Source organism: Vipera berus (assembly GCF_964194415.1).
Source record: "Vipera berus genome assembly, chromosome: 2".
NCBI classification, from domain to species: domain Eukaryota; kingdom Metazoa; phylum Chordata; class Lepidosauria; order Squamata; family Viperidae; genus Vipera; species Vipera berus.
Genome location: NC_138203.1, coordinates 123,478,231 through 123,495,760, shown reverse-complemented (window position 1 = coordinate 123,495,760; position 17,530 = coordinate 123,478,231). Strand labels below are relative to the sequence as shown.

Sequence of the window (17,530 nt, the reverse complement as noted above, 5' to 3'; positions counted from 1 at the left end):
TTTCTTAAGATACTTTTGGAGAAAAAAGATACCTTTCCAGGAGCTTTTGATTCTAGTTGGTTACATCTTTAGCCAAAACCATACCTCCTTGAGCCTAATGAGGATTATATCCCATAACGTCTTGAGTATCTGGACCAGACTGTTTTTATTTTCTCTGCATACTAGATCAGACTAATATAATAAGCTATAAACTTTGGGTTGAGTTGGAGTTTATGTTTTGGGATCTTACGTGGCAAGTGATCCAGATACCTTCTTTATTTGCAGTTTTGTTGCTCATGTTTTCACATGTCCATGCTTTTGGAAGATTTGGTGGGGGTGTTTGTGTATGTTTATATATTTTACTTATTCATTGGTAAAGTATTTTTTTCAAGGCCTAAAGATTCATAGTTAAGCTAAACAAACATCCACCACTTATATGATTTTTGGAGCAATACAGGTGTAAAAATTTATATTCAGGAAAAATTAATCCAGTGATAAGTACGTAGTTGATGACAAACCAAAATGCATGTTTGTTAAATATAATGGTATAAGCATGATATTTATCTTTCACAATTAGCAAAAAAAATTATCTACTTCTATCTTGGGAATCATATTTAAAGTAATGATCAGACTGAAATAAAAATACTAGAAGATCCAAGGTGAAAAATCTGGTAAGCATAGCATTCAGTTCCGGGTACTGTGTAAATTGAAAAGTAATTTCATTAATAAAACAGGAACATAGCTCATAGAGGACTCAGATGTGATCCTGCTGATTGGCTTCTCAGTGCCACTGATAATAAACTTTTCCTTTGGCAGGTGTGGGAAGCTGCTGACGTCCTCATCAAGGCAGCTCTGCCTCTCACCACAAGTGATACAAAGACTGTCTCTGAATGGATTAGCCAGATGGCTACACTACCTCAGGCCTCCAACCTGGCCACGCGAATCCTGCTATTAACTTTACTATTTGAGGTGAGACTGATATCTATGGTTTGAGCTCAAGAAAGGAGCTTTAAGGTGGTGCCAGCACTAGAGAAAGTGCATGCGTGCACAGCAGATCCAAGACATTTTTTCCACTTTGGATCCTGTAGCTGTCTCTCACTCCTATCTTGGGAAGATTGGCTGGGAAGTGGTGGGGGTGAGCAAGATACAACATTTAACAGTTTACATGTTCTATAGTAGACAGTAGCTTAAGACGTGTGTGTGCACGTGGCTAATTGTCGTCTTGCTGTTTCATTGTACTGATTGCTACATTTCTTTTCAGAATTTAAAGCATAGATGAGATTAGGAATACCACTTAATTCAGCATGTTTTTGTTAGCTGCTTTATTCACCCAAAGCCATCTTTTTCAGTACTGAATGTGACAGTGAAGAATCACACAATGTCAGCTCTTCAGCTGCTTATGGATAGAATATGGAGTTTACTCTAAACGTCTGCAATAACTTTTAAGTTAATTTCTCTGCAAAGAAAAAGTCAATTTTTGGAGCCAGGATGCCTTTAATTAATTTAATTAAAGATGATATCTAGAATTCTACTTATTGTAATAGAAATAGGCAGCTTTTACCGTCTAGGTCAGGGGGTGTCAAACTGCCAGCCTGCGGGCCAGACGCATCACGAAGAAACCGTGCCCGATACGTCGCGCGACGTCACATGGCGTCGCGAGTTTGACATGCCTGCTCTAGGTGTTTTGGCCTGCAGCTATCGTTGGCTTATCATTGGCCATGGTGACAAGAATGAATGGTAGTTGAGTTCTAAAGTACCCAGTGACATCAGCTTTGCCCATTTAAAGCATATGTAAGCAATTCCTTTTGAAATCAGGTAGATGGCAGCATTTTCTATAGAAGAGTAATTGCTTGGCAGTATGAAAGTTCTAAACAATGAAATGTTGTCCACTTCTTATTTAAGTGTTCAGGTTACTATATTTGTTATTTTAGTGAACATTTTCAGATTAAAAAGTATAAAAAAAATTAACAAACCCAAAGGGAGAGAAGAAAGAACTGTAGACTGCATTCCGTGTCAACCTAATTTGATGAGTTTATCTTCCCCCCCCCGCTCCCCCCCCCCCGGCATATGAACTAAAGGCCTGTGCAGTAAAGTGCATTTTAATTTTTAAGGCTACAAATCTTGAATTCCATTTTTGTTGTCTATCATAGTTGAAAACTTTTTTTTTTTAATTCAGTGGTGAACGCTTTATCTAGACTACTTCCTCTCAACTGCACGGGTGCTGATCTTTTCCCTTTTAACTTGTCGACAGGAGTTGAAGTTGCCATGTGCTCGTGTAGTAGAATCAAGTGGTATTCTCAATGTTTTGATAAAACTGTTGGAAGTGGTACAGCCTTGCCTCCAAGCTGCCAAAGAACAAAAGGAAGTGCAGACACCAAAGTAAGTAACAAGTAATAGACTAGAATTGGAAACCTCTAACCTTGTTTCAGCTTTCAAAGTTTATGCTGTACTGAGGCTTTGCCTCAGACCTGTTTGCGCTTTGATGGTGGATTTCAGTTTGATAATTATATTTGTGATGATTTAGTAACGTAGAATGCAAACTAGGGCTGGATGGGGTTTCTGCCTGCTGTCAGTCTTTGGAGTTCCATGCTTTTTCCATCAAGCTGGCCTAAAAGGTGGAAAGGTCAGAAGGCCTTGGCAATATTGGCAGAGTTACAATCTTATATAGGTTTTTTTAAAAATTTTAATTCCATTTATATCCCGCCCTTCTCCGAAGACTCGGGGCGGCTTACAAGCTTACCAGTAGCCTTCATTCTATGTATATGCCTGCTTATTAGGGCTTTCACACACACCCCAAGCGGCATTATTACAAAGTCAGCTTAATTGCCCCCAACAATCTGGATCCTCATTTTACCTACCTCGGAAGGATGGAAGGCTGAGTCAACCTTGAGCCTGGTGGGACTCGAACCTGCACTAATTGCAGGCAGCTGGTGTTACTTAAGGAGGCATTAGCCCACTGATCCACCAAGGCAACACCTTAGTCTGAACCAGATCTATTTAGTGAGATTGTTTTTTAATGCATTTGCAGAGAAAGTCAATTTTTTTATAGATTAAAAATTAATTTCCTGCTTTTCCTGGCATTATCCATTTTCTCCTATAGGTGGATCACCCCAGTACTGCTGTTAATTGACTTCTATGAGAAAACAGCTATCTCCTCCAAGAGAAGAGCCCAAATGAACAAGGTATGAGCCCAGGTGGTTTCAGAGGAATTGGAAGTTATTGTTGGAAAAAAAAAGATTCTGGCTCTTGAAGTGGTAAAAACATTCAGATTGCATAAGCCTTTATGCTAATTTCCCACAAAGTACCGATAGAAGAGAATATTTGTGGCTCAGGATTGCCACACTGCTAAGGTGGAACGTGTGAATGTGGATTGTAAAATTGGGAGGACAATTCTATCATACTGATGATAGCTTCCATATTTTCTTCTGTGCTGATTCCATTTGTTTTATATCATCCTGCATTTTCCATCATGCTTTTAATCTGAAATGGTGCCTTGCCGTATGTCCTCTTTGTACCTCACACTCAATCCAGAGTCTTATCATTGTTAGAACTGGCTTCCTTTGCTGGGGGAAGGCTGAATAGTGTGTAGTTTTAGAGATACACTACACGTAGGAATCTGGAGTAAGCTGCCTGGCATACAGTGCATGATAAAGAAGCAGTATCCAAATTCAGATTTGAAGATAGCTTATGTTCCTAACAATACCTGCATTCCATTGCCATTCCAATTATAAATTAAAACACGCATGAAATACGTTGCCTCATGTCTGAATAGTTGCCTTGCTTCATAGAAGGGTTACTCTTATTCTTTCAGTCATATAACCACAATTGTAATCTCCTAGGACCGTGGTGGCGAATCTATGGCACACGTGCCACAGGTGACACACAGAACCCTCTGTGGGCACGCACGCCGTCGCCCCAGTCCTACACCTTCAGCTGTTTATAAAACCTTTTTGATTTAGGCCTCCGCCGCCATGTGCAAAAAAAAAAGATTCAATCAATCAATCAGTTTCAACTTCTCGCGGGGAAAAATAAAAGATCTCGCAAAGTTGGAATTGATTGAACTTTTTAGTCCCACCCAGTCTGCGGTTACCACCGCAGCCACGCCCACCAGGCACCCGATGATACATAAGTGGGTTTTGGGTTGCAGTTTGGGCACAGAGTCTCTACAAGGTTCACCATCACTGTCCTAGGACTTGTTTTTGAGTTAGGCGTGCCTAGAATTGTACGTAGGGTACATCTAATAGTCTGCTATTTTTTTCTCTCCAGTACCTTCAGGCTAATGGCAACAATTGGCGTTGGTTTGATGATCGTTCGGGCCGATGGTGCAGCTATAGCGCAAGTAATAATAGCACTATTGACACAGCTTGGAAAGCAGGAGAGACCAGTGTTCGTTTCACTGCTGGCCGGCGGCGCTACACGGTGCAGTTCACCACAATGGTGCAGGTATAAGCTTTCCATTCTCTGCTCAGACGTTTGGATTTGGGATAAGCGCGTGGGGTGAGTCTAACCTCCTGGTGTGTTTCCTGGATGCAAAGGTGAATGAAGAAACCGGAAACAGGAGGCCAGTAATGCTGACCTTGCTCAGGGTTCCCCGGCTTAGCAAGACCCTGAAGGAAAGTAATGGACAAGAACTGGAGAGAACTTTGGAGGAAGGGAAAGAAATGGAGAGCAAGGTTAAGGAGGAGAAGGCAAATGGTACTACATTCCTATTCTTAGGTCTGGTTTTTTTTTTTACCATAAACCACAGATTGAACCTGTTCACCCACTTCTATTTTCTCTCACCCTATCAGATAGCCCTGTGCCTGCTGAGAGCCTAGCCCCGGAGAAAGAAGCACCACCAGAAGAGGCGAAACCCTCAGAGATCCTAATCCAAGGCCTGACGGAGGAGATGGTGACGGTCTTGATCCGGGCCTGCGTGAGCATGTTGGGTGTGCCCGTGGAGCCAGACACTCTGCACGCCACCCTGCGCCTCTGCCTGCGTCTCACCCGCCACCACAAATACGCCATGATGTTTGCCGAACTCAAGAGCACGCGCATGATCCTGGGCTTAACACAGAGCTCTGGTTTCAACGGCTTCACCCCTCTTGTCACTCTGCTTTTCCGACACATCATAGAGGATCCCTGCACACTGCATCACACTATGGAAAAGGTATAGTTGGCCTTTGTGCTATCTGTGCAAGGGAAGAGGTGGAGTCATAACTGATTGCTTTCCTGGATAATTACAGGTAGCTCCCAGATTACAACCTTCATTCAGTGACCATTTCAAAATTATGACAGTGCTGAAAAAATGGACCTACAACCGATGCCCAAAGTGGTGTCCATTGCAGAACTCCCATGGTCACATGATCAAACTTGAGAGGCTTGGCAGCCTGTCTGCACTGCCCACCAGAGGGGCACTTCTGCCCCTCCTAGTCCCATCTCCTCCTCCCCCCCCCCCCAACCTCCACACACTGCTTTTGTAGCCACCCTGCTACAGCCTTGGAGGGCAGCAAGCAGTCCCGGAAATATGCAGCTTGCCCAACTCCCCGTTCTCTGCACCAGTCTTTCATCTTTTACAGCCAGGACTGAAGCAGAAGTGCCTTGCTGCCTTTGCTACTTTCTTTCCAGAACCTTTTCACTGCCTTTACTTGGGCCTTTTAAAAGCCAAGTGATCACTATGATATCTTGCTTTTCAGTTGCAGCAATTTACAATGGAAATTCCAGTCCTATTATGGTCAGTAGTTGAGGACTACCTGTAATGATGAGAAGGCCTAGCTCTCCTCAACCCTGGGGATATTAGTTCTGCATTCATAGAGTCATCATGTTGGAAAGAAAGAGGGGCATAATTTAGGCTGATGCCCTGTTCCATGTCATACAGAATGTGCAGTACAAGAAGGCATAGCAGGATGGGAAGATACCTGGCAAAGAGATATTCAGCTTGTTCTTAAGCATTGTTTCCACCACTATATTTTTTATTTATTTTTATTTTTATTCCATTTATATCCCGCCCTTCTCCGAAGACTCAGGGCGGCTTACAAGCTTAGCAGTAGCCTTCATTCTATGTATATGCCTGCTTATTTTCATTGATAAATTTCATTCTCTGGTTATCAAGTGCCCAAGGCAACCTATAGTGCAAATAGCAATCAAATATATATTCTCAGAATAATGAGGAATTCCAGATGCAGCTTGATCAAATAGTATAGAGTGAGTTCAACCCTGTCTTTCAGCAGATTCAACCTTAGAATTCATTAGCTTTTTTGGGGGGCGGGGCAACATCCCATTGCCAGTTGTAAGTTGGCTGTCCCTAATTCATATATTCATAGTTTTATTCTCTTTGTATTTCTGTATCAATGTAGATCTCGTATAAAATGATTTGAACTTCGCCCCTGTGATTCCCGCAGACTGGTCTAATGGTATTGATTTTTTCAGATCCCTTCACTCACCTTCCTCTTCCTTCCGTCATTCTAGGTTGTGCGCTCAGCAGCCACTAGTGGAGCAGGCAGCACCACTTCAGGTGTGGTGTCAGGCAGCTTGGGCTCCCGAGAGATCAATTATATCTTGCGAGTGCTGGGCCCAGCTGCGTGCCGAAATCCTGAGATCTTCACTGAGGTAGCCAACGGTTGCATTCGTATTGCCCTGCCCGCTCCCCGTGGCTCCGGAACTGGTAAGTACATCATAACTCTGCTGGTTCTCCTTCAGTGATCGGACAAGTTGTGTGTGCAGGCACGCCAGAACCTGGATTTTGACTGTTCATGTTTGAGAAGGTGATGATCTGGATCACGGGGAAGAATTTCCGTAGTAGAGACCTTTTGTGTAAAAATCCCCCCAAAGCAGATACAAGCATGGTGAACTCTCTTCCCCTTTCCACCCTCTTTTTCCCGGTCTTGTTTGTAGTGTTGGCGGCTCTAGTTCTTTTTATTTTTTCTCCTTTTGCTCCCCAAGCCTCTGACGACGAGTTCGAGAACTTGCGGATTAAGGGCCCCAATGCTGTCCAGCTAGTGAAAACTACTCCAGTGAAACCTTCACCACTACCTGTCATACCGGATACAATCAAGGAAGTGATCTATGACATGCTGAACGCTCTGGCTGCCTACCATGCTCCTGATGAAGGTACATTACACCCTGGGACAAAATAGAAGAGAACTCTATATATGTGTGGCATCCTAGTTTTTGATTGCTGAAGCGTTCGTGCCTTTTGATTGGGAACCCTATTTATTCTACACACTTCTGCCTTTTTCCTCCAAATGTACCATATGCATTGATGAAGCCAGCCCTAATATTAACTATTCCTTTGCCCCTTGAAAGTTGGGCCTCTTAGGTGGGTTTTTTCTTTCTTTCTTCAGCAAGTCACTCAGTAAGATAAATATCTACAGTATCAATGCAATGGAAGAGGTAACTCTTGTTTTGGCCAGATGTGCAGGCTTATCAGTGCTTTCTGCTGAGAAAGTACTATCTATGGACCTGCTTTTGTTTCTCTATTTTCAGCAGACAAATCTGAACCCAAAGCGAATACTACTAATCAGGAAGTGAGCCAGATTCTGCAAGACATGGGGGACGATGTGTATCAGCAGTACCGCTCTTTGACTCGCCAGAGTAGTGATTTCGATTCTCAGACAGGCTTTGGCATCAATGTGAGTCCCTCTGATCTGCCTCTGCAGCCAACAACCAAAGTAGTTCTCTTAATGCTAGGATAACAAGTGGCATAAAAATGTGTCTGCTTGCCATGTGTGGAACTCTATCCCATTTGATGAAGGTTTAAGTCATTTCATTACGTCTTCCCATTCTTTCCCTCTAGGCTCAGGTCTTTGCTGCTGATAGCACAGCCTCCGAGATTCCTCAGTCTGGAACTCCCCAAGGTGATGGTAAGCACCTGTTTTGTTGACGATGCAATACCACGCTAGATGCGATGCTTAATACCTCTGCCGGTGTATTCTCTGATGTTCCTAGGCATTGGGAAGTTTATTTGACTAAACCGATTAGCTTCAAATTGTCATTCTGTTGTAGGGGAATTTCTTGTCTTAGTAAAGATGCATCTTCTGTCTTTTTTATACTGCTCTTCCAGCATGAGATCAAATTGATACCTTAATTGGGTGCAGTCTAGTGTTCTCCAACCTACAGCTTCCAAATGTGTTGGAACTATAACTTTTTGTATTCCATATCAGTATATATATAATCATAAGGTACCAAGTATGGGCAAGCTAATCTGAGATTAGATTTCTTGGGATAGCAGTTCTTCCATTGATGGATCCTTTCGTTTCTAACCTATAGCTTCTACTCCGGAAGAATCTAGAGAAAACAAGAAAGATAAGGATGGTGATAAAGCTGCAGAGGAAAACAAGCAAAAGGCTAAGGGGAGCAAGCCACTTATGCCTACCTCTACTATTCTGCGGCTCCTGGCAGAGCTTGTGCGCTCATATGTGGGCATTGCTACATTAATTGCAAACTACAGTTACACTGTGGGCCAGTCCGAACTTATAAAAGAGGTAAGAAAGTCTAAAAGCACCAGACAACCATGGGCTTGGAAGCAAGGTACAAGCAAGGAAAGATGTTGAGGGCCGGTACCCTAGGTTATTCCAGGGGACAATGGAAAGTATAAATTTACAGAGAATTGTAAATTGGGTGGTGGTGTTGGTAAGGGAAAAAGTTGGGAATACTGGTTTTCTCCCCCCCCCCTACCCCCCCTACTGATCTCTTACTGGAACCTTTCAGGACTGCAGTGTTTTGGCTTTTGTCCTGGACCATCTCCTGCCCCACACCCAGAATGCTGAAGACAAAGATACACCAGCCCTGGCTCGCCTCTTTCTAGCCAGTTTGGCTGCAGCCGGTAGTGGCACCGATGCCCAGGTGGCCTTGGTGAATGAGGTGAAGGCAGCCCTGGGCCGGGCATTGGCCATGGCAGAAAGCACCGAGAAACATGCCAGGTGAGGAAGATGAGAAATATTTGTGCTTCCAGGTGGATCAGTACCTGAGGAAAGCTGTAGCACTGTAACTCTTAATTTCTCGCACCTAGAGGTTCAGGCATTTTTTAGCCTTTGACAGGATTTCAAGTGAAAGATATTAGTAAACTATCTTTCTTCACTTTATTATAAAAATATAGGCACTGTACTTATAAAACGATATCTTAGGAGGGTGCCTTCCCATGTAGAGGTACAGGGAGAGGCTATCCAAGAGCATGCTTTTTTGTCAGTAGCGAGAATTTAGAATGCTATTCCCAGTGAAGTTCGTAACAAATGAAACGAGGATGTTTACTATGGGAAAGGAGAAAAATGCTGTTCCACAGATTTGGGGCATGACATGGTTGGATGTCCATGGTGTTGTCCCGGTAAGCACAGAAACATTGCTTTTATGTTGATTCGTGGTATCCTGTCTTACTTTAGGCTACAGGCAGTAATGTGTATCATCAGCACCATCATGGAATCCTGCCCATCCACCTCCAGCTTCTATAGCAGTGCCACAGCCAAGACACAGCACAACGGCATGAACAACATAATCCGCCTGTTCCTCAAGAAAGGGCTGGTCAATGACTTGGCCAGAGTGCCCCACAGTCTTGATCTGTCCAGGTAATTTACTCAAGAAATGGAGCAGAATTCATTCATGGCTACAGTGGTATTAAACAATTCGGTTGGAATTAAGAAATACATTTCCCCTTGGTTTCCCCTAAGATTTCTCTGTGGGAAACGTCTGGTTATTTTAGAATAGAATTAGCTGCCTTATTGAGATAACTACAGTTCTGACAATGCTCCATTTTATTAGAGATTTCCATCATATCTACATCAACTAAGGTTTATTCTCTTGATATCTGACTTTGCTCTAACTTGTACTACTGTCTATGTGTACTTTTCCCTAAAGTCCCAACATGGCCAACACAGTTAATGCTGCCTTGAAACCCCTGGAGACGTTGTCACGTATTGTCAATCAGCCCAGCAGTCTCTTCGGTAGCAAAAGTGCCTCAAGCAAGACCAAGGCAGAGCAGGATGCTCAGGGTGTAGCACGAGATGCCAGCAGCGGTCAACAAGATGCAGGTAACGTGCCTCATCTCCATCCAAGTATTCTCCTTTAACATGGCTGTGCATGTATCTCCAGTGATTTGTGCTTCAGTCAAGTCAGTTCAGAGGATAGCAAAGTCAGAGGATAAGCCTCACTTTTATTTGACTTTTAGGAGAAAGTGGAGAAACAGAAGCCCCCGAGGAGGACCATGACGTTGCACAAGCAGAAGTAGCAGATGGTGACATCATGGATGGCGAAGCAGAGACTGATACCGTGGTGATTGCAGGACAGCCTGAAGTCCTGAGCACACAAGAGATGCAGGTATAAATGCTAGGTTGTAAAGGTGTTCCATGTATGTATGTATGTATGTATGTATTTATGTATTTATGTATTTATTTATTTTTACAAAAATGTGGCTGTAGGCTTTTAAGATAAGAAATGTGGTGCAGTGTGGGGTTCATTTGAATTCCTGCTTATGTTGACTTAGGTGAAGTTTGTCTTAAATTGCATACAGAGAAGAATAAAAGCGAAGATTTGCGATCACCAAATTCTTTTGTAAAAGAGCATTTTCAGCCAACGTAGCACTTCCAAAATTCCCAAGCCAAGCGGCCAACAGCCATGGAAATTGAGAAGTGAAAATCCCGTCATATTTGAATGTTCGCAGGTTGGGGGAAGAGAGCTTTAAATGACTGAATAAAACCTGGACTGAAATACTTCACTTTGCACCAATTTCCATAGTCTTTCCTTGGCTTTATTCAGATTGTGATATGTGAAGCAGGGGTGGGACTGCTAAGTAGTTTCTACCTGTGAGGGAACAACGAGCAGAGAGGTTCTAAGATAGGACAGTGCAGCTTCTCTGGGGTTTTAAAGCTTATTAAGGTATGTGGAACTGGATCTCACTGATGTTCCCATCTCTGTCTTCCTAGGTCGAAAATGAACTGGAGGATCTGATTGATGAATTACTGGAGCAAGACGGTGGCTCAGGGAATAGTACTATAATAGGTGAGAGCAAACACATAATTTAACATTAGGGTCATCAGTTAGCATCTCGGGTTTAACGTGTCTTGCTTTATTTTCCTCATGGGTAATCTAATGGAATCATTTCAATTCCACATTGTATTATAGAGAATTCTATCTTCCATGAGTGGCCATTCTTCCATAGAGAGAAAAATTGCTGCTCATGCCGTATCTTGGCTGCCATTCTTCCATGCAAAGCACAGAAAATCTGTTCTATAGTTGGCAGATGCCACTGCTATCTATTCTCTCTTTAGAAACATTACATTTCTTGCTCAGGGTGCTAGGCAGAGGCAAATGCATTCATGACATTGTCATCAGTGTATTTGTTTTTAGTTACCGCATCACATCAGAATCATAATGGGTATTTATAGATAAAACGGACAGCTCTGGCATTCCTCAACAGAAAAAAAAGCTGTTGACTCATGATTCTGCTAAATCCTGTGCTCTACCTTTGTGTCCTTCAGTGGGACGAAGTGGAGAGGATGAGTCTCAGGAGGATGTGTTGATGGATGAGGCACCTTCCAATCTGAGCCAGGCTTCCACACTACAGGCCAACAGGGAAGGTGAGGCATTGCCTAAACATGTATCTCTAGTCATAAAAATGCCGATAGACATCCTTCCAGTGGGGTTGGTGCAGTACTGGAGAAAAGAAACTGAACACTACTATATTTTCAAGATTTTTTTTTAGAAAGCAGAAAGATAAATATTTCTGTAATCTTGCTTCATAGGGCTTTTCCAATTTGAAAAAAAAAGAGTTTGGAGAATCTCACCAGAGAAATAACTGGAAATTAGCACAGGCTTTATCTGCACTCTCAATTCTGTTCTAGATTCTATGAATATCTTGGATCCTGAAGACGAGGAAGAGCACACCCAGGAAGAAGACAGCAGTGGTAGCAATGAGGATGAAGATGACAGTCAAGATGAGGAGGAGGAGGAGGAGGAGGAAGATGAAGACGATCAGGTAAAGGCACTGGAGAAGAGCGAGCACAAAAGCCTACTTCCAACTTACTTTGCTATCTTCACATTACTGACTAGTATGGAATAACAAGGATGGATAATTAAAAGTTGCTGGTTTTTACTAGTCTCAAGAACTGTTAATAATGCCTGGAATCTGTAGTCTGCTTTGTGTGCAGTTAAATTAAGAATTTTGCTGATTAGAATTTTCCTTGGTTCAAAGTAGAGAGCATGATTTATGGGGAAATGTGAAGGGATGGATTTCAGAATCCTGGATACCAATTGTTGATTTTGATGTTTGCTGCTCTTGTAGGATGATGAAGAGGGTGAGGAAGGTGAAGAAGAGGAAGATGATGACGACGGCTCAGAGATGGAGTTAGATGAAGACTATCCTGATATGAATGCCTCCCCGCTGGTGCGTTTTGAACGCTTTGACCGTGAAGATGACCTCATCATAGAATTTGACAACATGTTCTCCAGCGCCAGTAAGAATTCTGAAACTCAGAAGCCATAGGATATTGATGATATTCTAGAACCTGTGAGAATTGGGAAGCAAAATCTTGATGGCTAAGAAGCTATTTTTCTTATTTTGGAATATAGTATTCTTCCTGTGTTTTGACCAGGCTGATGAGATGAATTGGAAGTTACAAAAACAACAGAGTCATTTAGAAACCTGTATGATGTTACCTTTGCTAAACCTGGGTCTGACCAATTTTGTAACTTAAGGAAATCTCCCTACTTAAAATCTTCAGTCCCATCTTGATCTGCTAACTCGCCTATTTTTATTCCTAGCGGATATTCCTCCATCGCCTGGCAATATCCCTGCCACTCACCCCCTTATGGTGCGGCATGCAGACCATAGCTCTTTGACTCTGGGTAGCGGTTCCTCTACTACTCGATTGGCGCAAGGCATTGGCCGCAGCCAGAGGACATTACGGCAGCTGACTGCGAATACGGGCCATACCATTCATGTGCATTATCCAGGCACCCGGCAGCCCAACCCACCTCTCATTCTGCAGAGGTGAGCTGAGGAGAAAGAGAGGAGCATAATGGAAACAGTGCCGAATGTTAATAATACTGGAAATATATCAGTTTCTCATTTTCCAGTCATTTGCTTTAGAAAAGAGTGGCTTATTTGCAGTTTGTTCCTTCGTTGGATCATCCTTATCCTAAAAGGGTGCAACATCTGCTTCCTAACGCTTTCCAATTACTGCATGTCATCTTTAGATTGCTGGGTCCTTCAGCAGCTGCAGACATCCTACAGCTAAGTAGTAGCCTTCCCCTGCAGAGTCGAGGTCGAGCTCGCCTCCTGGTAGGCAATGATGATGTGCACATAATTGCTCGCTCGGATGATGAGTTGCTGGATGAGTTCTTTCATGACCAGAGCACAGCTACCAGCCAGGCAGGCAAGTCTTCAGAGAACTAATTGCTAAGGCTTTGGAACACTGAAATAATTTTGTCTTAACCAGAGTTTTGAATAACATCAAGTTCTCTATAACCTAGAAATCCAGCATTTGCAAGCTGGAGGGGGAGGGGAATTATTATTATTATTATTATTATTATTATTATTATTATTATTATTATTATTTTAAAGAAGCATTCTGGTACATTGATATATCTCAAAGACTCCCTGTTCTTGAAAGCTGTTCTCTAGCTTTGATTGTATCAATGCTATCCATAACCAAGTCACAGTGAAACAACATTGATGCTTCGGGAAAGCTTGCTCCAAAGAGTTTATGATGTTAGATTGATTGCGTTAATTCCTCAGAAAATGCTTTTTAGAAAAATGCATTTAAAATTTAGGAAATAGCCCTATGCATATTCACATATACGCAAACTTCATTTAAGTTAATGGGATTTACTTGGCCCACATTCATAGGTATGCATTATTCAAGTGATAGCAAGCCTGCCTTCAGTCTATATGAAGCCTGCCCCTCCAAAATGTTATTTTTTGATAACATCAGTTACTGAAAAGAGTGAGGGCTGCTGTTTGGGTTCTTTCAAAACCACCATCCCTTTCATTCATTTCTTTAGGAACTTTGTCAAGCATCCCAACTGCCTTGACACGCTGGACAGAAGAATGCAAAGTCCTCGATGCAGAAAGTATGCACGATTGTGTTTCAGGTGAGCTAATGAGTAGTTCCTTCCTTCAGAGAGCGTCATCCTCCCTTAAATTGACTCTGCTTGATTGGAAACCTTTCCTCCGTTCAGTGGTCAAAGTTCCCATTATCAACCACCTGGAGGCCCTGAGAGATGAAGAGCTAGAGGAAAGAAGAGAGAAAAGACGCAAGCAATTGGCTGAGGAGGAGGCCAAAGTGTCAGATAAGCCCAAAGATTCAGAAGACAAGGAGCAGAATCCTCAGGTTGGCAGTCAAACTTGACTATTTGTGAATTTTTCTTAAGGAAGGCACCCCAAAGAGCAGGCTTTACACTTTCAAGGTGCCTTTTCTAGCTGGCATGGCTGCCAAAGTTGGTTGAAGAAGGATCAGCAACTGGAAATACGTTTGGTTAAGTCAGCACTTTATATTGTAGAATACAAACAACCTCTGTGTATAAAAGGAAGGGAGACTTGGCCCTAACCGTTTGTTGTTTCCAAGTGACTTTATTCCAGAATCATCACATTTTTTTCCTACAAAACACAGCCCAATCCCTACAGCTCTTTTTTTCTTCTTTATTTAATAAGGCTTACGTTTCAATTCAGCCACAAAATAAAGGAGACTGGTTTTATTAAATATGATTGATAATGAAATACTGTAATTATTACTTGGCAGAAGTTCCTGACAGCAGAAGGGCAAATGAAGAATTTAATTGAACAAAACAGGAAAAATGAAATACTCTAATAAAAAATAGAAATGATTTCAGTTACCTTTCTATGAATCTGAATAATATTCATGCATTTTTTTCAAGAAAATATTTAGGTGCCTTACTAAGTATTAGCATAACTTCAGTTGATTTTGAACAGTAGAGAGAGTGCCTTCCAGCATATGGCAGTTTGGGAGGGGGTTCTTACTGTGAATAATAAAAATACTAAATATTTGATATTTGTAAAACTGTTTAAGAAGAATAATTGTTAATTAAAGGGGATAAAATAGCCTTATATTCTCTGCATTTCTTTTCATATGTATTATATTTTTGGATTTTAGGACAGAGCTACAATTATGGCTCTGTCTTTTTATGTGTTTAATATGTAGAATATGTTTACTAGCTTTTATGTGGAATTGTCCTTAAATTTACTTTACAGGACTAGAAAAAACACAGATGGAGACACTGGGTGGGAATTACACACAGTCTCCTTTCTGTCCCCCCAAAAAAGATATAGATTAGCATTTTCCTACCTACATTGGTCTTCAGAGCCTGAGATGGATGGATTGAATCCTGCATCACTCTGATTTTGTATGTTTGTTGCCTCTGTAGGGACCAGTGCCACAGTCAAACAGTTCAGCTGAGCAGAATCTTCCAGGTAATTTACTTTCTTCTGGATGTTTGATTGGTGTCTTATTTTCCTCCCCCAGTTTAGCTCAAGCAAATGCTGTTCCGGGGCCCCCTGGGATGAGGTAGTAGATTGTATAGTTTTAGGGTCACACCCGGTCTTGGAGATAACTATACAATCTACTGTCTTTCCTATGAGGATTCCTAATTCCATCATGCCACCATTGCCTACTTTGAAGAAGAAGAAGAAGAAAAATGTTACTGAAAGATTTACATCTAACTGCAGCAAGGAATTGGGAATCAAAGCCCCCGAATCTGGATGCAACACAGGAGATTTTGTTGTTGTTGTTCTTCCATTCCTGGGTTTGTCTGGGGTGTTTGCAGTAGGATATTGTATCTTACAAACTGCGTGCTTTGAGTAGAGAAATTCCAACGAGGATAAGGGAAGGATCGTCTATAGTGCAAACAGTAGAAATAATACTTTGCCTTAATAGTAGGCCTTTGTGCTTCTCGCTCCTACCAGGGTGAGGTAGTAAGTTGTATTGTTGTGGGGTAGGGATTTGTGCCCCAAATCAGAGATAACTATACAACTTACTACTTTCCCTGTGCGGGGTACAGTACCCAAAATTGTATTATTATTATTTTTCCCATGCACTTGGGGGGTTTTTTGTGCAAACTCTCGGAGCTTTGATTCACTAAAAGGGGTGAAGCCAAGGCCCCGTTTGAAATCCTCCTGCTGCTCACCAGGTTGGGTTTTAAGCCAGCCTCCCTCCCTTTCTTGGCTCCCAGATGGTGCCACCCATCCCGACGGCTACCCCACAGTCTCAGCTGCCGCCAAAGACACCTCGGCTGGCCCTAAGCAGACTCTGGTCACATTGGAGAACCCCCAGCAGCAACAGCAACAGGCGACAGGGGCAGGAGAGCCCCCTTCGGAGCTGGTGGGGCAGTCCACTGCTCAGGCTTCTGGGCAGCTGCTGATGCCAGCGGAGCAGGAGGACTCGGAGCCCGGGAGGCTGAGCACAGACGCTGAGGCCACGCAGATGGAGCTTTCACCTGCCCCCACCATCAGTAAGTGGCCTTAGGCTTCGCCCTGCCGCCAGGGTTGCCCCTTTCTGTCCCTTGTACGTACCTGTGTAGTCGTCTTTCCTCCCTTTCTCCAAATGTTCAGCGTATTTATTTCAAGGGTTTATGTTTACATTCGGGTATGTCCGTACGAAATTTTAACATACAAGGTGAATGCCTGTGTAATAATCCCCACTGTGATATAATCTTGGTTATATCAATCTTTTTTTAAGTGTTCTTTGTTTTAAAAACCCAGTCTTTTCATGGAGGAGTGATTCTCAAATGATGATATGGGGGGCCCAATTTATTTGGATTAATCTTCTGCCTTGATAGCTTTTCCAGGCCAGTTCTGCAGTCTGCCACTCCGAAGTCTTTTAATACATTACAGCTAAAATGTGGCATTGTTTCGTGGAACGGAAAGAATAGCTTCTTTCAATTCAACCTGGTACTAGCAATCTTGATTAACAACAGATTTTCAGTCCAGTATTTCAAGCAATATTCTGTCCTAATTTCTTGGAGAGGACTTCAAATCCCAGAAAGCTGTGTTCTTCTGTGAATCTCCGTGAGAGCACTTGAGTTCCCTGCCCATAAACCTTTGTCTTGCTTTTCCCATCAGCTTCGCTCTCTCCAGAGAGAGCTGAAGACTCAGATGCCTTGACTGCTGTCAGCAGCCAGTTGGAGGGCTCACCCATGGACACCAGCAGCCTGGCTTCATGCAATCTGGAAGAAGGCGTGGCAGAGACCGGTGGAGCTAGCACTGTGGAACAAGCAGGCACAGATGCTGTGGTGGCAGCAGCAGATGCAACCCAACAAGGGCCAAATGCCCATACTGCTAGGGAGGGCCAGCCTGATCCCAACCATCAGGTGGATGATGGGTAAGGGCCAGAAATCAAATATAGGAAGGTGACCTGTTTCATTTGTGTTAGCTCTGCACTAATCGTTACCACTCTTCCCTGCTATGCAGCTCCCCGCCTGCATCCTCCTCCGAGAGCTCTTCCACCAGAGATTCAGCTGTAGCCATTTCTGGTGCTGATTCTCGCGGCATCTTAGAAGAGCCACTGCCTTCGACCAGCAGTGAAGAGGAAGATCCTTTGGCAGGTAAATGTTACAGGAGCGGAAAAGA

The 17,530-nt window shown here is 42.8% G+C and overlaps 1 protein-coding gene across 1 annotated transcript in view; it reads left to right on the top strand.

Moving 5' to 3' along the window:
- HUWE1 (HECT, UBA and WWE domain containing E3 ubiquitin protein ligase 1) overlaps window positions 1-17,530 on the top strand; it is a 104,842-nt gene that overhangs the window by 70,070 nt on the left and 17,242 nt on the right. The window contains exons 37-63 of the mRNA XM_081320365.1: window positions 796-948; window positions 2,231-2,358; window positions 3,080-3,161; window positions 4,246-4,422; window positions 4,515-4,674; window positions 4,770-5,128; window positions 6,427-6,622; window positions 6,892-7,068; window positions 7,444-7,589; window positions 7,754-7,820; window positions 8,227-8,441; window positions 8,668-8,879; window positions 9,336-9,518; window positions 9,808-9,980; window positions 10,118-10,266; window positions 10,872-10,947; window positions 11,427-11,525; window positions 11,790-11,923; window positions 12,230-12,401; window positions 12,709-12,937; window positions 13,144-13,322; window positions 13,951-14,040; window positions 14,128-14,279; window positions 15,331-15,376; window positions 16,135-16,413; window positions 17,024-17,282; window positions 17,372-17,505. Of these exons, the coding sequence (XP_081176491.1) occupies window positions 796-948; window positions 2,231-2,358; window positions 3,080-3,161; window positions 4,246-4,422; window positions 4,515-4,674; window positions 4,770-5,128; window positions 6,427-6,622; window positions 6,892-7,068; window positions 7,444-7,589; window positions 7,754-7,820; window positions 8,227-8,441; window positions 8,668-8,879; window positions 9,336-9,518; window positions 9,808-9,980; window positions 10,118-10,266; window positions 10,872-10,947; window positions 11,427-11,525; window positions 11,790-11,923; window positions 12,230-12,401; window positions 12,709-12,937; window positions 13,144-13,322; window positions 13,951-14,040; window positions 14,128-14,279; window positions 15,331-15,376; window positions 16,135-16,413; window positions 17,024-17,282; window positions 17,372-17,505 (4,426 nt within the window). The remainder of the gene's footprint in view (window positions 1-795; window positions 949-2,230; window positions 2,359-3,079; window positions 3,162-4,245; window positions 4,423-4,514; window positions 4,675-4,769; window positions 5,129-6,426; window positions 6,623-6,891; window positions 7,069-7,443; window positions 7,590-7,753; window positions 7,821-8,226; window positions 8,442-8,667; window positions 8,880-9,335; window positions 9,519-9,807; window positions 9,981-10,117; window positions 10,267-10,871; window positions 10,948-11,426; window positions 11,526-11,789; window positions 11,924-12,229; window positions 12,402-12,708; window positions 12,938-13,143; window positions 13,323-13,950; window positions 14,041-14,127; window positions 14,280-15,330; window positions 15,377-16,134; window positions 16,414-17,023; window positions 17,283-17,371; window positions 17,506-17,530) is intronic.